The following is a 20,674-nucleotide window of genomic DNA, read 5'->3' as shown; positions in this document are numbered from 1 at the left end:
AGAGGAGGAAACTGAAGCCCCCAGGGGTTAAACGATCGGCCTCCAGTTTGCAGAGCAAGAAAGTAACAGGATCAGGATTCGAATCCTGTTCTTCTGTACTCTGGGAGTCAGAGCTCCCCAGCACTAGTTAAGATGGGGGAATTCAGCATGATCCTGAGTGTCACTCAAAACGACCCACTATGGTGGCTCTGCCTGGCCGCCTACCACACCTCTATTGGACCTTCCAGGATATAGATGAGATAAGGCTATGTGGTTGTCAGTACCCCGGCACCTGCCCCACCCACCATGGCTCTGTTTCCCACAAGATGATGGTTGGCCTTGTTCAATATCCTTCATCTCTCTGAGCCTCACCCTTCTAACCCAAAAGACAGGGAACATAAGCCCTGTCCCGTCCCATTCACAAGGATGCAGTAAGGATAAAATATACACTATTCTATTCAGGACACATGATGATTAATAATGCCGTGGTTCCCCACTTGCACAAAACCTGAACCTTCAAAGTGAAATATACAAAACAGATTAAGCAGAGGGTAATTATTCATTTTGCAAAAGAGTTCTTCAGTCTACAAAAGAGATGTACTGATGTTTTTTTTTTTTTTTTTTTCAAACATCAGCTATCTTTGTGAGTTTGGAATCAAATCTCATTTATAAAATTAAACCAAGAAAGAATAATGATATTCCAGATGTCCACTGAGTACAATGGGCCACACACACACATGCATCCTGCCTGTGCCATCCACGCCCTAAAGCAAGGTGGTCCAGACACCAGGAGGAGGGAGGCTTTGCCTCTGGCTAGTCAGGAACTGGGGGAAAACAGAGAAGCGGTGGACATCATGTGAAACCTGCACTCTGTTCAGAGGGGTCCGTTCCTGAGAGTGACCTCAGCCTCAGCTATATACAGGCAGATGGTCAGGGTCACAGTTAGCTTTCCTGGGAAACTAGAGAACTGTCATTTCTAGTACTTCCATCTGGAATATTATACCATTTTACAGTAATGTGTATGTCAGCTGAACCCAGCTCATTTCCCCTTTGCTAACCACATTCCTGGTTGTATTCAAACTCATGCTCTTGCTCCCCCTCTCCTTCTTGCCTCTCTTCTGTTTGATGGTTCTCTCTTCCCCTCTTCTCTCTCGCTTTTGTTTTGCAGCATTTGGCGTTTGCTCCTGCCTCAGTTTCCTTCTTTGGTCTCTTCTTTTCCACCTTTGCCTTTCTCTCCATCTGTGCCTCTCTATCCCTCACCGTCCTCCTTCCTGTAAACCTCTTTCCTTTGTAGCCCTCTTCAGGGAAAAGACCTTGAGTTTAAGTCAGACGGGTGCAGGTTAAGTCCCCAGATCCACTTTGTCCACAGAAAAGACACAAAAAAGGGACAGTCTGTCTACTTCAAGGGTTAATGTGATGATTACGAAAGATATGGTAAGTAAAAGTGCCTAAGCAAGGACTACAATTACACCCTGTTAATTCCACTCCCCTACTTTCCTTCCTCTTTCCCTTGATTTCTTTCCCTGAATTTCCCATCCATTCCACTCCCTTTGCCTCAGTCTCACACAAGCACGCACACCACAGCCTATTCACCACCCTCTGCCCCAGGTACCCCCCCCAACACCCCTCCCCAGGCTCTGCCTCTCACCCCCTTCCCCAAGCAGCCCCCACATTCAGGCAACGATTTACTTGCAGAACAGCACAGGCTCCATAACTAAAATGCAAATTCTTTCACAAAATACTTTGCGGTACATTTACTGGTATATGATAGAGAACCATGAATCATTAAAATTAAGCAACGTGTGTCCAAGTGGCCTGCACCAGGTTTCACTAGGGAGTCAGACTTTGCTATTAAGTCCATTTCTGGCCATTGGAAAGATTGCACCAGACCATTCCTACTGTACGGGGTGAGGTCACTTGACCTCGCCTGACTTGTGTAGAGCATCTTAAATTCCTGGATGTCCTATCCAGAAGAACAGTCTTGGTGTGATCAGCATAAAATCCATACACCTCTCCCACCCCTGTTGTCTGGTAGAAACCCATCTATTGACATTTCAATTAAAATACCATTTAACAGGGGCGTCTGGGTGGCGCAGTCGGTTGAGCGTCAGCCAGGTCACGATCTCGCGGTCCGTGAGTTCGAGCCCCGCGTCGGGCTCTGGGCTGATGGCTCAGAGCCTGGAGCCTGTTTCCGATTCTGTGTCTCCCTCTCTCTCTGCCCCTACCCCGTTCATGCTCTGTCTCTCTCTCTGTCCCAAAAATAAATAAACGTTGAAAAAAAAAATAAAATACCATTTAACAAAAAGTAACCAAAAGGTTGGGACCACACACACACACACACACACACACACACACACACTCCTCTTTTTAGAGACCTTTTAATCACCTACACTGAAATGAAAGCAGCCTCCATCCAGAAGAGAAAGGGCAGTGCAGTGTCATAGGTGGCTCCCTTTGATGACACCAAATAACCGGAAAAGGCCATTGCTATTGCCAAGTGCTGTGTTTTAAATGGTTTTGTGGAGGCCCCTTTTTCTCAGAAATCTGTCACCACGCCTTCCATTCCATCATGATGAAGACTTTTGTGGGTTAAGCATTATCAACACTAGGGGTTCTTTTTGCCCCTGATTCAATAATTTCCATTTGTTGAACCCATATAGTTGCCATATTATGTAGCAGGTCCTTTGTACTGATTTTAATCATCACAATAACCCTAGCAAAGGTGAGTACATTTTCCTCTGATGAAAAGGAGCTTGGGGAAAATTAAGCAATTTGCTCCAAACCACACCAACAGTTACAGGCAGAGACAAGATTTTAACCCACATCTGCCTCTTTCAGTGCTTCCACTTTTTTCCCCTTTTCCCTACTGCCTCTCCAAAAACAAAACAGCCCACACTGGGAGCAGCTTGATTTTGAGCAAACGGAGGTGGTGGCAGTGTGTCATATCTCCCTCCCTGGTGACTGACTCAGTCCTGGTTCTCAGTCAATGTTTGTGAAAGGAAGACATTAATGAAGCTGACAGGGGACTTACCATGCCCCAGATGTCCTGCACTGAAATGCCTCTTTGCATGAATGCGTGGACTGGATCATAAGCCTGGAAGACATACCTGAAAAAACACTGCCAGAAGCTGATACCACCTTCAGGAGTTGTAAAAGGCTTCTGAAGACACTGACCCAAGTTGCAGCTTGGAGGCCCACATTCTAAGAATAAAATATTTGACTGCTTAAGTTGTTCTCAAGAGATGGGGAAATCTAGCTTCAGTGTGGTGGTCAGGAGACCTCTACTGTGTTACAAACTTCCTGAGTGATTTGAGTCAGGCCCTAACCCTCTCTGAACGTCAACCTCATCCCTGTAGAAAGCGGGGGTTGGAATACATGGCCTGCATAGTGCCTCCCAGCCTGGGCCTCTGTGCTCTTTGAACCCCCAACTGGCCCCTAAAGGAGACTCTTCGAAGGCTTCTCAGGAGAAGGGTTGGAGCAGCTACTGTAGTGAGTTACTACTTTCCCCTTCCAAGTTTAGGGGGCACCCAGGGCTGTGCAATGCAGGGTTGACACCCACAGATGAGCACCTCTGTAGATTTTGTGTCCGAGCCTCCTCACTCACCTCCCTGAGTCCCAGCCCTGTTCAGCACAGTGCTCAGAAAATCTCTGCTCAGCCCCCACTCGTGGTGCATGTTTGTGGCACTGGTTCACTTCTCCTCTCATTCCAGATCACTGATATCTGTTATTGTCTGAATGTCTGTGTCCTCCCAAATTCATATACTGAAGCTCCTAACACCAACATGATGGTATTTGGAGGTGGGGCCTTTGGAAAATAATCAGGGTTAGATGAGGTCAGCCCTTGTGACGGGATAAGAAGAAGTGGAGGAGAGACAGATTTCGCACAGTCTACGTGCACACACGCAAGCACGCAGGTGCGGAAGAAAGGTCATGTGAGGACACAGAGAGCAGTCAAGAGGTCAGTCTTCCACAATTTGTTGATGACAATCCTGTCATCAGGAACCAATTCAGTGGTATCTTGATGTTGGGACTTTCCAGCCTCCAGAGCTGTGAGAAAGAAGATTACGTTGTTCAAGCCACCACTCCATGATATTTTGTTACAACAGCCCAAAGCGACTAAGACAGTGTCATCCTCTCCTGAGTCTTTAGAGACAGTGTGAAAACTGGTCCTGGATCTCATCCACATGTGGGGGACATAGCATTGGATTCCTCATTTCTGATGTCAAAGCTTGAAATCGGTTTGTTAGAAAACTCGAAGGGACAGAGATGATAGTGTCTTTTGCTCACTATCCCCAACACTGGGCACACGGCCCGGCATATAATTGGTGCTCACTGAATCACAGCAATGAATGAGATCCAACATCTTGATTCCAATCACTTCTTTCCACCATCACAGCCATCACCCTGGCCAAAGCCATCATCACCTTTGGCCTGGATAACCCTATCGGTCTTCCAAGGAGCCCCCTTGCTACCACTCTTTCCTATGTCCCTAAAGATTTTTCTCAGTGTTGTAGCCAGAGTGATCCTTCGAAAAGATAAGTTAGATGACAACAGCTTCTGGTCAGAATGCTCTTGTGGCTTCTCATTGAGTTCAGGTTGAAAGCCAAGGTTCTTACAATGTACTACAAGGCTCTGGGCCTCTGGTCCCACTGTGATCCTAGCTCCTAATATTCAGCTAGTGTTCAGTGAAGCCCAGGAACATTCTCTTACCTGGTCTTCCTCAAATATGTGAGGTGCGATCTGCTCTCAGAGGCTTTGTTCCAGCCGTTCCCTCCACCTGGCCGGATATTCCCCCCAGTAACCACAAAGCATGCTTTGCCACCCCCCCCCCATCTCCTCAGTCATGCCTACCTTGAACACCCTACTGAAATTTGCAACCACCTCTCTCCTCCTCGTTCACAGCCCACTCTTCCTGCAGCCTCTTTATAAAAAATACCATCTTCTAACATAGGATACAACTTACTTGTTGTATTACATATATTCTAATTATGTTTGCCCCCTGCCCCACTTGAATGCGAGCTCCATGATGACAACAATTTTTATCTATTCTGTTCATTCTGTCAGTATCTGACATCCTGCTTGAACTAGATGATTGAGAAATAAATACCAGTTGAATGTTAAATAAACAAATACATGAATAAATGAATAGATACGAAAACCAGTTATTTAACTCAGACGTAAAAGTATTAAATCAACCTACTAGACCAGGGGTTGGCAAATTTTTTTCTGGAAAGGGCCAGCTGGTAAATATTTTAGGTTTTGCAAGCTACAGGATCATAGCTTTTCAACTCTACTACTGTAGAAAACAATCATAGGCAATATGTAAACTAATAAGCATTGGCTGTGTTTCAATAAAACTTTATTTATGAAAAACAGCCATTGTCCTGTGAGCTGTAGTTTTGCCGACTGCTGCACTAGACTATCTATCAGGTCGGGCACTGGGTCTCATTTTGTTCTCCGTTAAATCCCAGTGCATAGCACAGCACCTAGCACAGCACTGTCACTCAATAAATAATTTGAATTAAATGACACATAAATGACATGTAGTTCCTTCCACTCTTCACTCTCTGTCACAGCACTGTCCAAGTGCATTTGCTACATGGTTAACTTTCTACATCTATGATCTCCAAAATGGCAGCCACTAGCCTGTGGCTACTGAGCACTTGAAATACATGTGAATTAATTTACTTTTTAATTTAAACAGCCACATATGGCTAGGGGCTACCATATTGGACAGTATAGCTCTATCACAAACATTGGTTTGCTACATGATCCAGTTCTAGTCCCTCCCCATCTAGGAAGACTTACCTGACTGCTAAGGCTCATAGTAACTATTATATTTTTTAATCCTACAATTCTCATTTTATTCAATTTATGTTTTGACCACAGCTACAACAATACTTAATGTTCATTGAGCTTTGTGCACCAGGCATTGTGCTAAGTGCTTAATATGTTTTATCTAGTTTAATGCTGGGCAGAGCACTGGCTTTCAACAAAGATTTGAAATACACATTCAAAACTGGAGAGCACTCAGAGAAAATCTAATGAATAGCTGATCCTTGAACAACATGAGGGACAAGGGTGCTGGACCCCAGGCACCACTGAAAATCCATGTATAATTTTTGACTCCCCCAAAGCGTAGTTACTAATAGCCTACTATTGACTGGAAAGCCTTACTGATAACACAAATGGTCAATTAACACATATTGTGCATGTTATATGTATTATATACCATATTATTTTTTAAAAATTGTTAACGTTTATTTATTATTGAGAAACAGAGAGAGACAGAGAATGAGCATGGGGGCGGGGGGCAGCAGGCAGAGAGAGGAGGAGACACAGAATCTGAAACAGGCTCCAGGCTCTGAGCAGTCAGCACAGAACCTGATGCGGGACTCAAACCTACAAACCTGGAGATCATGACCTGAGCCGAAGTCAGATGCTTAACTGACTGAGCCACCCAGGCATCCCTATATACTATATTCTTATAATAAAGTAAACTAGAGAAAAGAAAATGTTATGAAGAGAATCATAAGAAAGAGAAAATACATTCACAGTACCATATTGTGTTTCTTGAAAAAAATCTGCATGTAAGTTGACCCGCACAGTTCAAACCCATTGTTGTTCAAGGAGTCAACTATAATTTCCTTTTATATTACAAATAGAGAAACTAAGACTCAGAGAACAAAGTGACATGTCAAAGGTCACACTATTAGTCAAAATTGCAAATCTAGTAGTCAAGTTCATGGAATTGGTCTCCAAACACAATGTTTCTTTCTTTTATTCACTCATTCCATCATTCATTATTAAACACGGGCAATGAACTAGACAATTAATGGTCTGGGTTTGGAGGTAAGCAGTAAATCCCATAGGTGCAGCCTAGAGTCTCTTGGATACCTAGGAATCGAACACAGAACTTCACAAATAAACATATAATTAGAAGTTGTGATCCTGTACTGATAGTGCAGATCAGTGGTTAAGAGGATACAATTTGAAGCCTGACTTCTAGGATTCCAATCTGGACTCCACCACTTCTTAGATGTGTGACTTTGGGAAAATCCATTAACTTATATGATTCAGTTTCCTTGTCTGTAAAATGATAATAATAGGGCATTGCACCAATTCTAAGACACATAGCTTTCCACACTTTCATACCCTTGAAATGAGAACTTGTGTGTTATTAGTATCCTAATGGTAATTGTTGGCAGCATTTTTTTTCTTAGTAGAATGCAAAATACTGGCACATATATCTAACTGCATCTTGCTGCAGTTAAAATATGATTTTGTCTATTTCCTAGGGCTGTTAATGGGATTAAATGAGATAATATATGTGAAGTCCATAGAAGAGAGCCTGACACATAGTTTGTATTGTACAATGGGCATTGTTATTATTATTTGCTATAAAGAAAAAAGATAAAGGGTACTAATGCTGGGTAAAAGGAATAACTGAGTCTAGAAAGTCAGCAAAAACCTCCTTGAGGATGAGACATTTAAGCTGAAACAAGAAAGATAAGGAGGAGGAAAGAAAGGGAAGAATAAGACTCATAAGGAGTGAGGGTGGGTGGAGGGCAGACGGTTGAGTACAGAGGTAACAGCACCTGCAAAGACCCTGTATTTGCTGGAAATGACTCATCACTAACCAGCATGGAACACTTCACAACATGGCTTTGTATCTTAAGAACACTCCCAACCCCAACCTGTAAATTTATCATCATCTTCCTTTTCCACACTTTTGTTTATTGATAGTTCACTGCTCATAGGTACTACAGATATATTTTAAAGTTTATGAATTATTTTGAAAATAGCAGGACAGATACCATTTATAGAGCCACCAATATATTTTTGTAATATACTTGCTGAATAAAATTAAATATAGTTTCTAATTTAAATGCCAGTAAATTATATTTTTGATGATGAATCTCACCTTAAAATCTGAGAGCTCCCCTTCTTTTTGGCACATTCATCAAAGAGGTAAGAATCAGAGATACCTCCATTTATCTTCCTATTAGCAACTTCATCGGAAGACACTTCAGATCTCTCACACCCTCTTTCTTTCAGGTTCAGAAGCAAAGGTTACCTTGGACCTTCAGAGGGGCTGGCAAGCTCCCAATAAGAAAACATTTTCAGTCTCTTTTGCAGCCCATTCTAACCTTCTTGTCTTTCAAAATTTTTGAACAGTCAGTCCTGTTGCTTTCTGTTGTGGGCTTTCTGAAATTTTATGACCTCATCTTTGACACAGATTGTCCTTTTTCAAAAGACCTCCACCCTCTTCCACAACATTTTACAACACCTTTAGACCAAATATAGCAAGACTCCCAAGTAAGAGATATAAAATGGTTTCCCTACAACCCATAAATGCTGTCACAGTTCCGTCCCTCAGTTCTGCATTTCTCCCTTGTCCCCAGTCCAACTGGGTCCTTTTATTTTTTTCAGTCAGCTTATTCCATAAATTCTTTGTCCAGCAGATTCATGCCTACCTCTGAGAATTCTCTGCAAATACCTATCAAAGAGAGAATGCCAGAATGCCTCTCTTTTCTCAATACTAAGCAAACTTCTCAAACACTGACTCCTCAAATAGTAGCTTCTTACTCAGTCTGGGTCCAAATCCCAGCTGTGATATTTAATAAATATATGACCTTGAGAATTTCATTCAACTATTTTAAGACATAGCTTCTTGTATGGCAAATGGAAGCATCAATAACTACACTGAAGTATTGTTATGAATCCCAAGGTAGTAATAGAAAGCTGCAGCAATTATTCTTGGTTCACAATAAATGTACAATAAATTTCAGATGCCATTACTATTGCCCCAGTATTCATGCACTCCTTGATATCATACCCAAACTTGACCATGCCTCTCTTCACTGTAAGCTAGCTCTGGCCATTATCTAACACCTCCGTGTATTATATATAGATATGAACCTGTATCAAATGGATCACTTTGTTAAGATAAATAGAATTTTGTGGTTAACATTCATTTCATGGTCTTTAAACAGAAAAAGACCTTGGTTTGTTGTTGTTTGAATGGTTTTTGTTGGAAATGTTTTTTTTTTTAAAGTTTGATTTAATTATCTCGCATGTCTTTTTTTTTTTTTATTTTTTTTTCAACGTTTTTTATTTATTTTTGGGACAGAGAGAGACAGAGCATGAACAGGGGAGGGGCAGAGAGAGAGGGAGACACAGAATCGGAAACAGGCTCCAGGCTCCAGGCTCCGAGCCATCAGCCCAGAGCCCGACGCGGGGCTCGAACTCACGGACCGCAAGATCGTGACCTGGCTGAAGTCGGACGGTTAACCGACTGCACCACCCAGGCGCCCCTCGCATGTCTTAATGAAGCATGGAGTTCATTAATTGACAATCAGCTTAGATGAGTTTTGTTTAATACAGGTTTCGGTATAGTTCTGGACCAAGGCATGGTGACATAGACAGCATTCTGAATTCTGAGGATAAGGGTGACTCACTTCATGGAAGACTGATTTACTCTAGTTGAGGCCCACTAGAGTAACAACATAGTTGGACACACTAATCCTCAATGGATAAAGGATAGAGCTTACTTTATCTGAGTTCTAAAAGACTAGTGGTACCCACCTCAAAGGAGAGGTGACTTTCAGAAGAGAGCTGTACCAGGTAAAATTCTTTAGCAAAAACAGCCAAAATTCACTGTCAGCACCCAGAGAGCTATCCATGGTCCTGACCAACAGAACCATACACACAACCCACTGAAAAAGCCCTGACATTTCATCAAATGAAACTTGCTTCTCATTCATTCACTCTTTCATTCATTCATTCATTCATTCATTCATTCATTCATTCATTCACAAAAAGATGTATCGATGTGGTAACAGTTTCAGTGAGCTATAGCAATAAACAAAATGAACACTGGACAAGTTTTAACAGAACTATATACTCATAAAACAAATCTCTCCTCTCTGGCCTGACAGGAAGTGGGCTCTCTATAGATAAATCTCAGCTTATTTAATTGCGCATCTCTGGGGCGCCTGGGTGGCGCAGTCGGTTGAGCGTCCGACTTCAGCCAGGTCACGATCTCATGGTCTGTGAGTTCGAGCCCCACGTCGGGCTCTGGGCTGATGGCTCAGAGCCTGGAGCCTCTTTCCGATTCTGTGTCTCCCTCTCTCTCTGCCCCTCCCCCGTTCATGCTCTGTCTCTCTGTCCCAAAAATAAATAAACGTTAAAAAAAAAAAAAAATTAAAAAAAAATAATTGCGCATCTCACCTGTGCATGATCTTACTTAAATCCTACACATATGGTACCTAGAAACCCCCATGCTACAATCTCCTTCAAGGCAGGGACATTCTCCATTTCTGTGAATTCTTAAATTTACAACTTCATAAAGTCCTTGTGTCCCATTAAACTTGAACAATACAGGGCTTAGTAAATAACAAGATTAACCTATAAACATTAGAAATATTTAATACCATATAAGACAAATATAGGACATAACTACACTCATTGTATTCTCATTTCATATCTTATTGCAAATGAAAAGTGGCTGCCGAAGACACGGAAATAAACTGAACGTGACAGCGAACATGACTGAAGTTCTTATCAATTGGAAAAGAAAATTCAATCTTTTTTAAATGCCATTTACAAATTGTTTCAATCATACTCACGCTCTAAGTTATTAGTGCTCAAAAGGTCATAGAAACATGAATTTTGAACTGAGAAATATCTTAGGAATTATTCAGGGTTGTAATTCGTATCTTGCCACTAATTTACTTAGCGACACTGGGCAACTTGCTTAGCCTCAGTGGCCTTCAGTCTCATAATTAGATCAGACTAGATGATCACTAGGGATCTTTCTTGCATTAAAAGTTGTTTCCACTAATTTCTTTGTTGAAGAGAATGAATATGAAGTTCACAGCATATGCCATACTCAAGGGTGGATGACAAATCTGTGGCCAAGCTGACTCTAGGACTGAGAGCATTGGACTTACTTCATTGCACCAGTTTAGAAGTTGCCCAAGGACTAAATGAAAGTCCATTGATAGGAAAGTCCAGGTTATGGTAAGTTTCTCTGTTAGGTGGTCAGCTCCTAGAGGTCAGGGACAACATCTTATTTAGTTCTGAAAAAATTTAACACAGTGCACAATGCTGGATTAGAGGTGTCTGATGAAATATTTATTAAGTTAATTGACATATAAATTGAATTAATTACATAAAGGCACTGGGGACTGCATAACTGATTATAAAATTAATAAAAGATGCTATGTTTTGAGTGCCCACCATACATTATATACTGTGCAGGGTGTATTGGAAATGTGATTTTTCATCTCATTCTCATAGTGCCCTGCCAAATAGGTCTTACTCCCATTTTTACATATTTTAAAAAATAAGTCTTGGATATATTAAATGGCTTTCCCAAAGCCCTACTTCAGTAAGCACAGAAGCAAAGATTTGAACCTGGTCTGACTCAAAAGGATATTCCAATTCTACTCTGGTTAACTAAATGCCTGAATGAATAAATAAAGAGATGAATGAATTAGTGACTAAAGGCATTAGTGTTCTGCTGTTACTTGCTTCTGGTTTGAAGCCATACTGTCAAATATTTTGTATGGAATTTAGCATGATACCACACATGTGCAGAACTTTAATAAAGCTGTTTCACAAAAGGATTTACCCGTAATGACATTCTGAAGAGTCAAAGCCTGATCATTTAAACTGCCTGGTTCTACACCATATGGGACTGTAGCAAGTAGTTCTTGAATGATCACTTCTATCTTCTGAAAGATGAAGTGTAATGGTAGCCTATTCTGGAATGGATCATAACACCACTGTCTGGAAACATTTTCAGACCTTCTCTAAATCTTCACTGAAGCCCTTCTTTGCCTTGGTCCTATATTGGTGTGTTCTCATCCCCTTCACTGTTAGAAGGTACATGTTAAATGATTGGCTTTCCAAAGAAAATAAGCCATGATTTGTGACATTAACCAATTTTGTTGGTATAAATACCTTCATCATAGCCAATTTTCAAGCTATCTACATGACATAACTGAACAAAGAGCCGGGAAGAGATGATAACAATCAACTCTCATGAGTCTCATGAACTGTTACAAAAGCCAACACAAGCACACCATGTATCCAATCCCATAATCAGCTCTGTGGGTGGTACTGATTGTTGAAATCCCTAGAAAAACACACTTGAACTGGGCTATGGCACACAGCCAGGAAAACTTGGCCAGGTTCATTCACACATCATGGCATATATCTATCTATCTATCTATGTATAGATATCTATATAGATATATAGATATAGATAGATATCTATATAGATCTATATATATATGTAAATATATGTATATATCTATACATATACATATAGATATATAGATATCTATATAGATATCTATACATAGATAGATATAGATATAACTATATATAGTTATATATATGTAATTATGTATGTAACTATATATGTATATATAATTATATATGTATATATATGTAATTATATGTATATATATGTGTGTGTGTATATATATATACAACTTCAGCAGTATTACATCCCCACTTTTCTCCTTCTTCTTGGTCAGTTTGGAAGAATGATCCTTCTTATTGACTAATTCACTAAAGCTTTAAGGCATGATGAGCAATGATTGGACTCTATGACTTTGTTTGGCTCTACTCAAGGAAGGAGAAGCTTACTGAAGGAAGGCAAAGCCACTTTTGACAGATTTAAGGCCTGAATATGTACAGGAGTTAGGGGTTTAGTTTTGCCATGACTTCCCTCATAGTCTAATTCCTGATAGAAAGCAAAGGAGGGGAGGCCTACCTATTGCCATGAACAATTAGATGGTTCCCCAAAACAATTGGACAGATGTGGAAAGTCGTTTCCCCTTTTCTCATAAAGTCTTACTAATACCTTTAGTGGTTCTCAGAATCTTCAGGTCCTTATCTTTCTCTGAGTTCTCTTCATCTTACCTTTCCAACTTCATCACCTGTGTCTCTCCTAGTTCTCCTCCTCCATTTACTATGCAGTATATTCTCCGGATGCCAGCTCAGATATACTGCTTTCTCGTTCCTGGAATAATTTTAAACTTTCTTCCTCTTGATTTCAATCATTAAAATCCCTCTGTTAAGGGACCCTTCCTATTCATACTCCCTACTGATTCTACAAGGTTCAGATAAAAGGTCACGCACTCCATGATGTATCTCCTGAAATCCCCATCTAAAATACATTTTTCCCTTTTCTCCAGTCATGAGCTACTTTGTTAATGCCTGTTCTTGATTTATCCCACATTGTGTCTTTTATAATAGCTATATATGGGCATATTATTTTTATCCCTGTGAAAATGTGAAATCCATGAAGGCAGGAACATTGTCCAATTTGTCTGTGATTTCCCATAGCACTTAACACACGAGACTTACGAGTTGTGGAATTAAGAAAATCTTGCTTGAATTGAATCTAACAAATTGCAATAAATTTTTCAAAATGGGTGTGAGTCAAGCCCCATGAAAATATATTCAGGGATCTTATGTTCCCATTTCCACTCCTCACCGGTAGATAGTCCCATCTGTTTATGCCTTGAATGACTTGTAAGAGTAAGGTTCTTTGCTGGACATGGTGGTGAGAAGGATACAGGAGTAAATGAGATACAGTCCCTGGCTTTAAGGAGCTTACATTTTAACAGGGCAGGCGTTTCCAAACAATAACTCAAGTTTTAATCAGATATTTAGTCAACAGAGAACTCTGATGATACTGTAGAAGTCATCCATTCTACCAGGAGGAAAGAAGAGGTCATCAGTGAATAGGATTTTACAAGGTCGATGATTAAAGAATGCAAGACACTTCAGGTAGAAGGAGGGGCCTGAACTCTAGTTAGAAGGTAAAACTTGGCATGGCGTGTTTGGGAGGACTACAGAGAAGATGAACAGGGTGTAGGCTGCAAGGAGAGTGTTCTTGGGGATGTGGCTGCATGGGAGGATGAGGCCAAAGCCTTCCAGCTTGTCTGGCTATGAGATGGTTCCTGGTGACCCAATTTCTCTAGAGCTGGAAGATATTTAATCTGAGCTCATAGGTAAGTGGATATGGAAGAAGAGACTAAAACCTGGTGTATAAAATTGTTTCACAGAGCATATAAATGTCCTTCCTTCCTTCATCCTTTCATGATTTTCTGTGTGCCAATTATACGTCAGCATTAGGCCAGGCTTGAAGGATACAGAGATAACCAAGACACATGCTTTGAATCCCCCCTTCCTCAGCCCCTAACAAAGCTTACGGTCTGGGGATAGACCCAGACAAGGAAAGAACAATGGCTGTGCACAGGGACGAAAACTATGACACAGGGACCTATGAGAGCAGAAAGGAGGACTCCTTAATCTGGTGAGGGGTTTGGACTGAATGGAATGGAAATAAAATAATAATAATAATAATAATAATAATAATAATAATAATAACAACAACAACCCCTGGTCTCCCAGTAAAAGAGGGAGAAAGATATTTCCAGAAGGAGGGAATACTCCATCAAAGGAATGTAGGCATGAGAGGGTATGGTGCCTTCAGGGAATTGCAGGGATCAGTATATCTAAAGCCCAGGGCAGGTGGCACACAGGCAGAAAATAAAGTGCCAGATGTGAGCATGGCTTTGTCAGATAAATAAATTAACATATATGGCAACTAGGACTTATATTGTTTGTGTAGCAAATGAGAGGACTATTTGGGAGGGAAAGTGTTTAGAGCCTTGGTGCACCAAAGATAGTCCCTGGCCAGAAGCATCAGCAGTAGTTGGTAGCTTTTTAGAAATGTAGGATCTTAAAGTCACAGTAGACCTACAGAGGCTCAAGAAGCAATGGTTAAGAGCTCAGTCCCCCGAGTTTGAATCCTGGCTCTCTATCTGCTGGCTGTGTGACTTTGATCCTCTCACCTTTCTTCTCTGGCATCAATACTGTCAGTGATAAAGTTGAGAAGGTCAACTCAGTGGATTCTTGTAGCATTTTCAGCTCTACAGTATATGTGTGTGTATGTGTGTGTGCAATTCCAGGGGATACTGGTGGGAGAAGTGATCATTTCTAAAACTGCCTAGCACATGCTTACTCCCTGGATGACCCACTGTTTGGAATTATGCCCTCAAGCTTATAGTTAACAGAAAAGATCATCAGAAACCATGACCTTGCACCTGAAGGCAGATCCGATGGGAAGCCAGAAGGTCAGACCCTCAGGCACTGTGCTAGCTGTGGCTTCATAGAGGGAGGCAAGGGAGGAGATACCTTCTGTTCTCTTCTACCAATAGTCTTGCCAGCTTTTTAAGGAAAGAAAAGGAAAAAGAAGAAGAAAAAGAAAAAAGAAAAAGAAACAGAAACAAGAAACAGAAACATACAAAGAAAAAAAAAGAATGTACAGGACCAGATCCAGAGGCACATCATTTCACAAGGGCGTTCCTGGCTGTTGGATGAGGATAATTGAGTGTGTGTATGTGTGTATGTGTATACGTGTGTGTGTGTGTGTGTGTGTGTGTGTGTGTGTGTGTTTGTGTGTGGTGGGAGTAAAGGGGTACTGCTTAGGGTGATAGTGCCTTAAAGCCTAAATGTTTTAATTAAGAGAAAGAAGATTCAGCTGTCTGGTCAAATGATACACTAAAGCTGCATTGCATTTTCCAAATAGCTTCCCCAACAGGCCTATGTAAAAGCTACAAAAATGCATCTAAACAGACTTCCAACTAAAGGATAAGAGGGGATCGTGGTTAGAAAGCCAAATCCTTGCCCAACCCTGCAGAGATTCAAGGGTTAGCCTGGAGAAGCCCTCTCTTCACTCCTGAACTGTTGCCCCATGGAGCAGTGGGAGAGAACCGAGACAGAGCACAGCTTTGACCTGGGCCACTGAGAGCCCTCAGCTCTGCACAGAGGTGGCCACATGGGCATTGTGCAATGGACTTTCCAAGCAAGATGGCCAGGCTCTTGTTAACGAAGAAGAAATGAAGTTCCAGAGAGACTACACCAATGTAAGTCATAGGGAAGAGCAAAGGCCTGGGAGCTAGAACAGCTTCATGTCTAACTTGCTTTGGGACCTTGCCAACTCTTTTCTCTCCAACTTCTACTTCCCAGTTTGTGGACATTAATAACCACCACTTATTGAACAACAAGTAGGAATAAGATATTATCTATGTACTAATCATTTACTATAAAGAAGACAGTGTCTCCTAAGTTTAAATATCATGGGTATGCTATTGACTCATACATTTCTATCTCCAGCTAAAACTTCTTTGAATTTGACTTCTGGACATCAATGCCTGTCTTCTATCTCTACTTGATGTTTACTAGTCATCTTGAACTTACATCCAAAACAGTACCCTTAATCCTCCTCACCTCAATCCTGACCCTCTCACAGCATCCTCTGACTCAATGAAAGAGAAGTCCATTCATCCCACTGTTCAGACTGAAACCTTTGGAATCATCTTTAACCCCTCTCTGCTTCTCACCTTTCAGACCCAATTACAAGGACTGTCAAATATACCCTCTAAATAGGTCCAGAATTTGACCATCTTTCCCCCTTACCTCTGTGGGCCAAGCCACTGCTAATGCTTACCTATATTAGAATAATAGTGCCCTTGAATGCCAAGTCAATTTGCCACGCACCAGCCAGAGTACTTCTGTTAAAATCCAGGCCACATCATGTCGCTCCTTTGGCTCAGAATCCTCCAGTGACATCTCACCTCACTCAGAGTAAAATCCAAAGTCCTTGTCATCCTCTGTAAGTCCCTGAAGCCGCCCCACCCAACCTTCTGCTTTTCAAATTTTCCTTCTACTCCTCTCCTCTCTCAACTCCATCTAACCACACCATTCTTCCTGTTGAACCAATGGCAACATCCCTGAACTCCTGCTGCAGCGTGCTGGCCCTTGTCATTGCCTCTACCTAGAATACCAGTCCCCCAGATAGTCACATGGCTTCCATCATCTTAGCTTCAGGGTGCCCACTCAAATGTCCTCTTCTCAGAGAAGCCTTCCCTGACCACTGCATATAATAACAGCTCCACCCCCACTCCCAGCTTAGCATCCCATATGCTGTGTGCTCCCCCCCAGCATGTATCATCACCTGACAGAGCACATATATTTTCCTGTTTGTCTGTTGTAGCACTGTCCAACAGAACTTTCTGCAGGGGTGGTAATGTTCTACATCTGAGTTGTCCAAGAGGTAGCCATTAGTCACACGTAGCTTGAAATATGGCTAATGTGACTGGGGAAATGAATGCTTACTTTATTTAATTCCACTTAATTTAAATAGCGACGTGCAGCTAGTGGCTACCTTGTTAGTGCAGATTTAATGTGTCCTTGGAATATAAACTTAATTAGGGCAGAGATTACACCTATTTTGTTCACTGCCATATCTTCAATGCCTAGGAAGATGTATGCCCTGTGGAATGAATGAGTAAATGAATTTACCAGGGGCTTTCCATGTATTATCTCATTTAATCCTAACAACAGTCTTGTGGGTTAGATGCTGTTTTCATTCTCTGGTACTCAGAGAGAGGAAGTATCTTTCTGAAGAACACCCAGCTAGTGTGTACCCTATGATCAATATCTCCCCACTTAAGAACATGGGGATCTATCTAATGTACAACATAGTGAACAGTTAAAGTGGTTTTATATACTTGAAAGTTGCTACACAAAAGTTATCACCGCAAAAAGAATGGTATATGAAGTGACGGGGGTGTTAGTGAGTCTGAAGGTGGTAATCATTTCACGGTATATATGTGCATTATTAAATCATGGCATTGTTCACCTTAAACTTATACAATGTTATATGTCAATTTCATTTCAGTAAAGCTGGAAAAAATGACAAAGAACATCCAGCTAGTAAAGGGTAGACAGGATCTGAGCTCAGGGATGCTAGATGATGTTCAGACACCTTGCTTTGAAATTGGACCAGATGTTGTCTGTGGCCCTTTCTCCTTCTGGGATTCTATGGTTTTATGGAACTTTCTCCTTTGCCAGGTGATGGCAGCGTATAGTTTAATGGCCAATGGAACTGATGGGCCTTCATGTAAAATCCCTTGTCAATGGCTCAAGAGCCATGATTCTTCAGGTAGAAGGGGTGTAGACCATCTTTTGGCCCATATCCTCCCTCCCTCTATCCCCAGCCTAACCCATGGCTCACCAGTGTCTGGGTCGCAGAGCTGCTCACAGGCATCTGTCGTCCTCTGTCCGCAGAGGTCTCTCACCCATGGGGAGGTGGCGTTGATCTGGTAATACAAGGACAGCTTGGCCGGGTTTAACCAGTCTGAGACATCCAGGTAGCTCCCTTCACTCACCACAAAGCTGCTACCTGCAGGTGAACAGAGAGAAAGACAGCTACTTTCTCCCTGCTTTTAGGATACAGACATAGATGTGTCCTGCTGTTGATGCTGCAGGCAAGAACACAGACAGGTACATACAAGCCATCTCCCCACCCCAGGACCCTGTTCTTACTTGACCACCGGCATTTACAGAGCATTTATAGCATGCTTGTCACAATATAAGCAGCCAGTAGAGACACACAAATCAGACACAGAGACAGTACAGCCTAGTGGTTAGGAGTTGGGCCCTGAGAACTCGTAGAGACTTAGGTACAAATCAACAATCTACCCTTACCTGCCATTGACTTTGGGAAAGGCACTCAGTGCCTCTGGGCCTTGGTTATATCATCTGTAAATAGGAATATTAATGGAACCCACCTCATTGTTAGAAAAATGGAATAAATTAATGTAGACAAAATGCTTTGCTTAGCCAGGGCCTGACTTGTCCTAGTAAAGAATCCTTAAACATTAAAATTTAAAAGCAAAAAAAAAAAAAGTGCTAACGTCCCTGTCACTCAGGCACCTCCCCCCCCCACCCCCCACTGAAAAGGGGTCATTAATGCCCACAGGGGCCAGGTGTGTGATATTAATGGGAGAGACTAGCAGAGTAGCTTCTTGGCCTCCTGGCCTAGATTTTGTTTTTTATTCTATTAGGATGAGAAAGAGAGAGGGAATAGAGAGAGTACAGAATAGAAAACCCAGGTATAAACCCACAATTAGAGAGGGAGGTGGGGGGAAAAAGAGAAATTCAAAGAAATCGGTAGCACGTCTAAGAAAAAAAGCCACACTTGTGCAATGGAAAATGCCTTAATGTTGGGGAACAATGGAGTTTGGGGTGAACTGACAGTTCGGGTTCTATCAGACTGGAGTAGCTGCAGGCCCACTCCAGCCAACTCTTGCCAAAATGGGTCTATGAGCCAGTAGTCCAAGAATGTCAGGTTTTCTTCAGGCAGAGTCCAAAAATTCAGATTTTAATTGTAATCAAGCAATTTGGCAATAATGACTTAAATTTGTTCTTAAAAAACTTGTGTAGGTCCAACAAAAGACTCTAGCTTTGCAATCTATGCTCTAAAATATTCATTTTAACGTATATAGGTGCACACAAATACATATACCTCTACACTGGCATACATACATACCTGAATGCATACATACACATACACACATATACATAAATAAACACACGCACACACATATTCTTTGGGAGCAGGGAACAGAAGCCTGTTCAGGGTGGCTGCATATTGGGTATATGTGGTGAGTGTATACATATAAAAATAGAGCAAAGGTGTCTCACATCATTAGACAACAAGAAGGAATAAAAGGCATTCAAATTGGCAAGGAGGAAGTAAGAGTTTTACTATTTACAGATGACATGATACTATATACAGAAAATCCTAAAAATAATCTACCAAAAAACTACGGGAACTCATAAATGAATTCAGTGAAGTCACAGGATACAAAATCAATATACTGAAATCTGTTCCATTCCTATACACTGATAATGAAGCAGCAGAAAGTGAAATTAAGAAAGCAATCCCATTTATAATTGCACCCCAACCAATAAAAGATCTGCAAATAAACTTAATCAAAGAGGGGAAAGACCCATATCCTGAAAACTCTAAAACATTAATGAAAGAAATTCAAGATGATACAAAGAAATGGAAAGAAAGTCCATGTTCATGTGTTGGAAGAACAAATATTGTTAAAGTGTCTATTATTCTACAGATTTAATGTAATCCCAATCAAAATACCAACAGCATTTTTCGCAGAACTGGAAGAATAACCCTAAAATCTGTATGGAAGCACAAAAGACCCATGCCAAAGGAATGGTGAAAAAGACAAACAAAACTGGAGTCATCACAATGCCAGACTTCAACTTATATTACAAAGCTTTAGTAATCAAAACCATATGGTACCAGCATGAAAACAGACATATGGACCAACAGCACAGAACTGAAAACCCAGATATAAACCCGCAATTATACGGTCAATTAATCTTTGACAAAGGGGGAAAGAATATACAATGGGAAAAAAGGCAGCTTCTTCAACAAATGATATTGGAAAAACTGGACAGCTACATGCAGAAGCATGAAACTGGCCCACTTTTTTACACGATACACAAAAATAAACTAAAAATGGATTGAAGACCAAAATATGAGACCTGAAACCATAAAAATCTTAGAAGAGAGCACAGATAGTAATTTCTCTGGCATCAGCTGTAGCAATGTTTTTCTAGATATGTCTCCTGAGGCAAAAGAAATAAAAGCAAAAATAAACTATCGGGACTACATCAAAATAAACAGCTTCTGCACAACAAAGGAAAAAATCAATGAAACTAAAAGGCAACCTACTGAATGGGAAAACATATTGGCAAATGACATATCCAATAAAGGGTCAGTATCCAAAAT

At 41.2% G+C, this 20,674-nt stretch overlaps 1 protein-coding gene across 4 annotated transcripts in view; it reads right to left on the bottom strand.

Annotated features, from left to right (window-relative positions):
- Positions 1-20,674, bottom strand: part of ASTN2 (astrotactin 2) — an 876,392-nt gene that overhangs the window by 471,071 nt on the left and 384,647 nt on the right. For all 4 annotated transcript variants that reach the window (XM_047831063.1, XM_047831064.1, XM_047831066.1 and 1 more), the window contains one exon: positions 18,089-18,256. In XM_047831063.1, coding sequence (XP_047687019.1) covers positions 18,089-18,256 — 168 coding nt within the window. The remainder of the gene's footprint in view (positions 1-18,088; positions 18,257-20,674) is intronic.

This window comes from Prionailurus viverrinus, chromosome D4 (assembly GCF_022837055.1).
Source record: "Prionailurus viverrinus isolate Anna chromosome D4, UM_Priviv_1.0, whole genome shotgun sequence".
In the NCBI taxonomy this organism is placed as follows: domain Eukaryota; kingdom Metazoa; phylum Chordata; class Mammalia; order Carnivora; family Felidae; genus Prionailurus; species Prionailurus viverrinus.
Note: the sequence above shows the minus strand (reverse complement) of the source record. Positions and strands in the feature narration are given on the sequence as shown.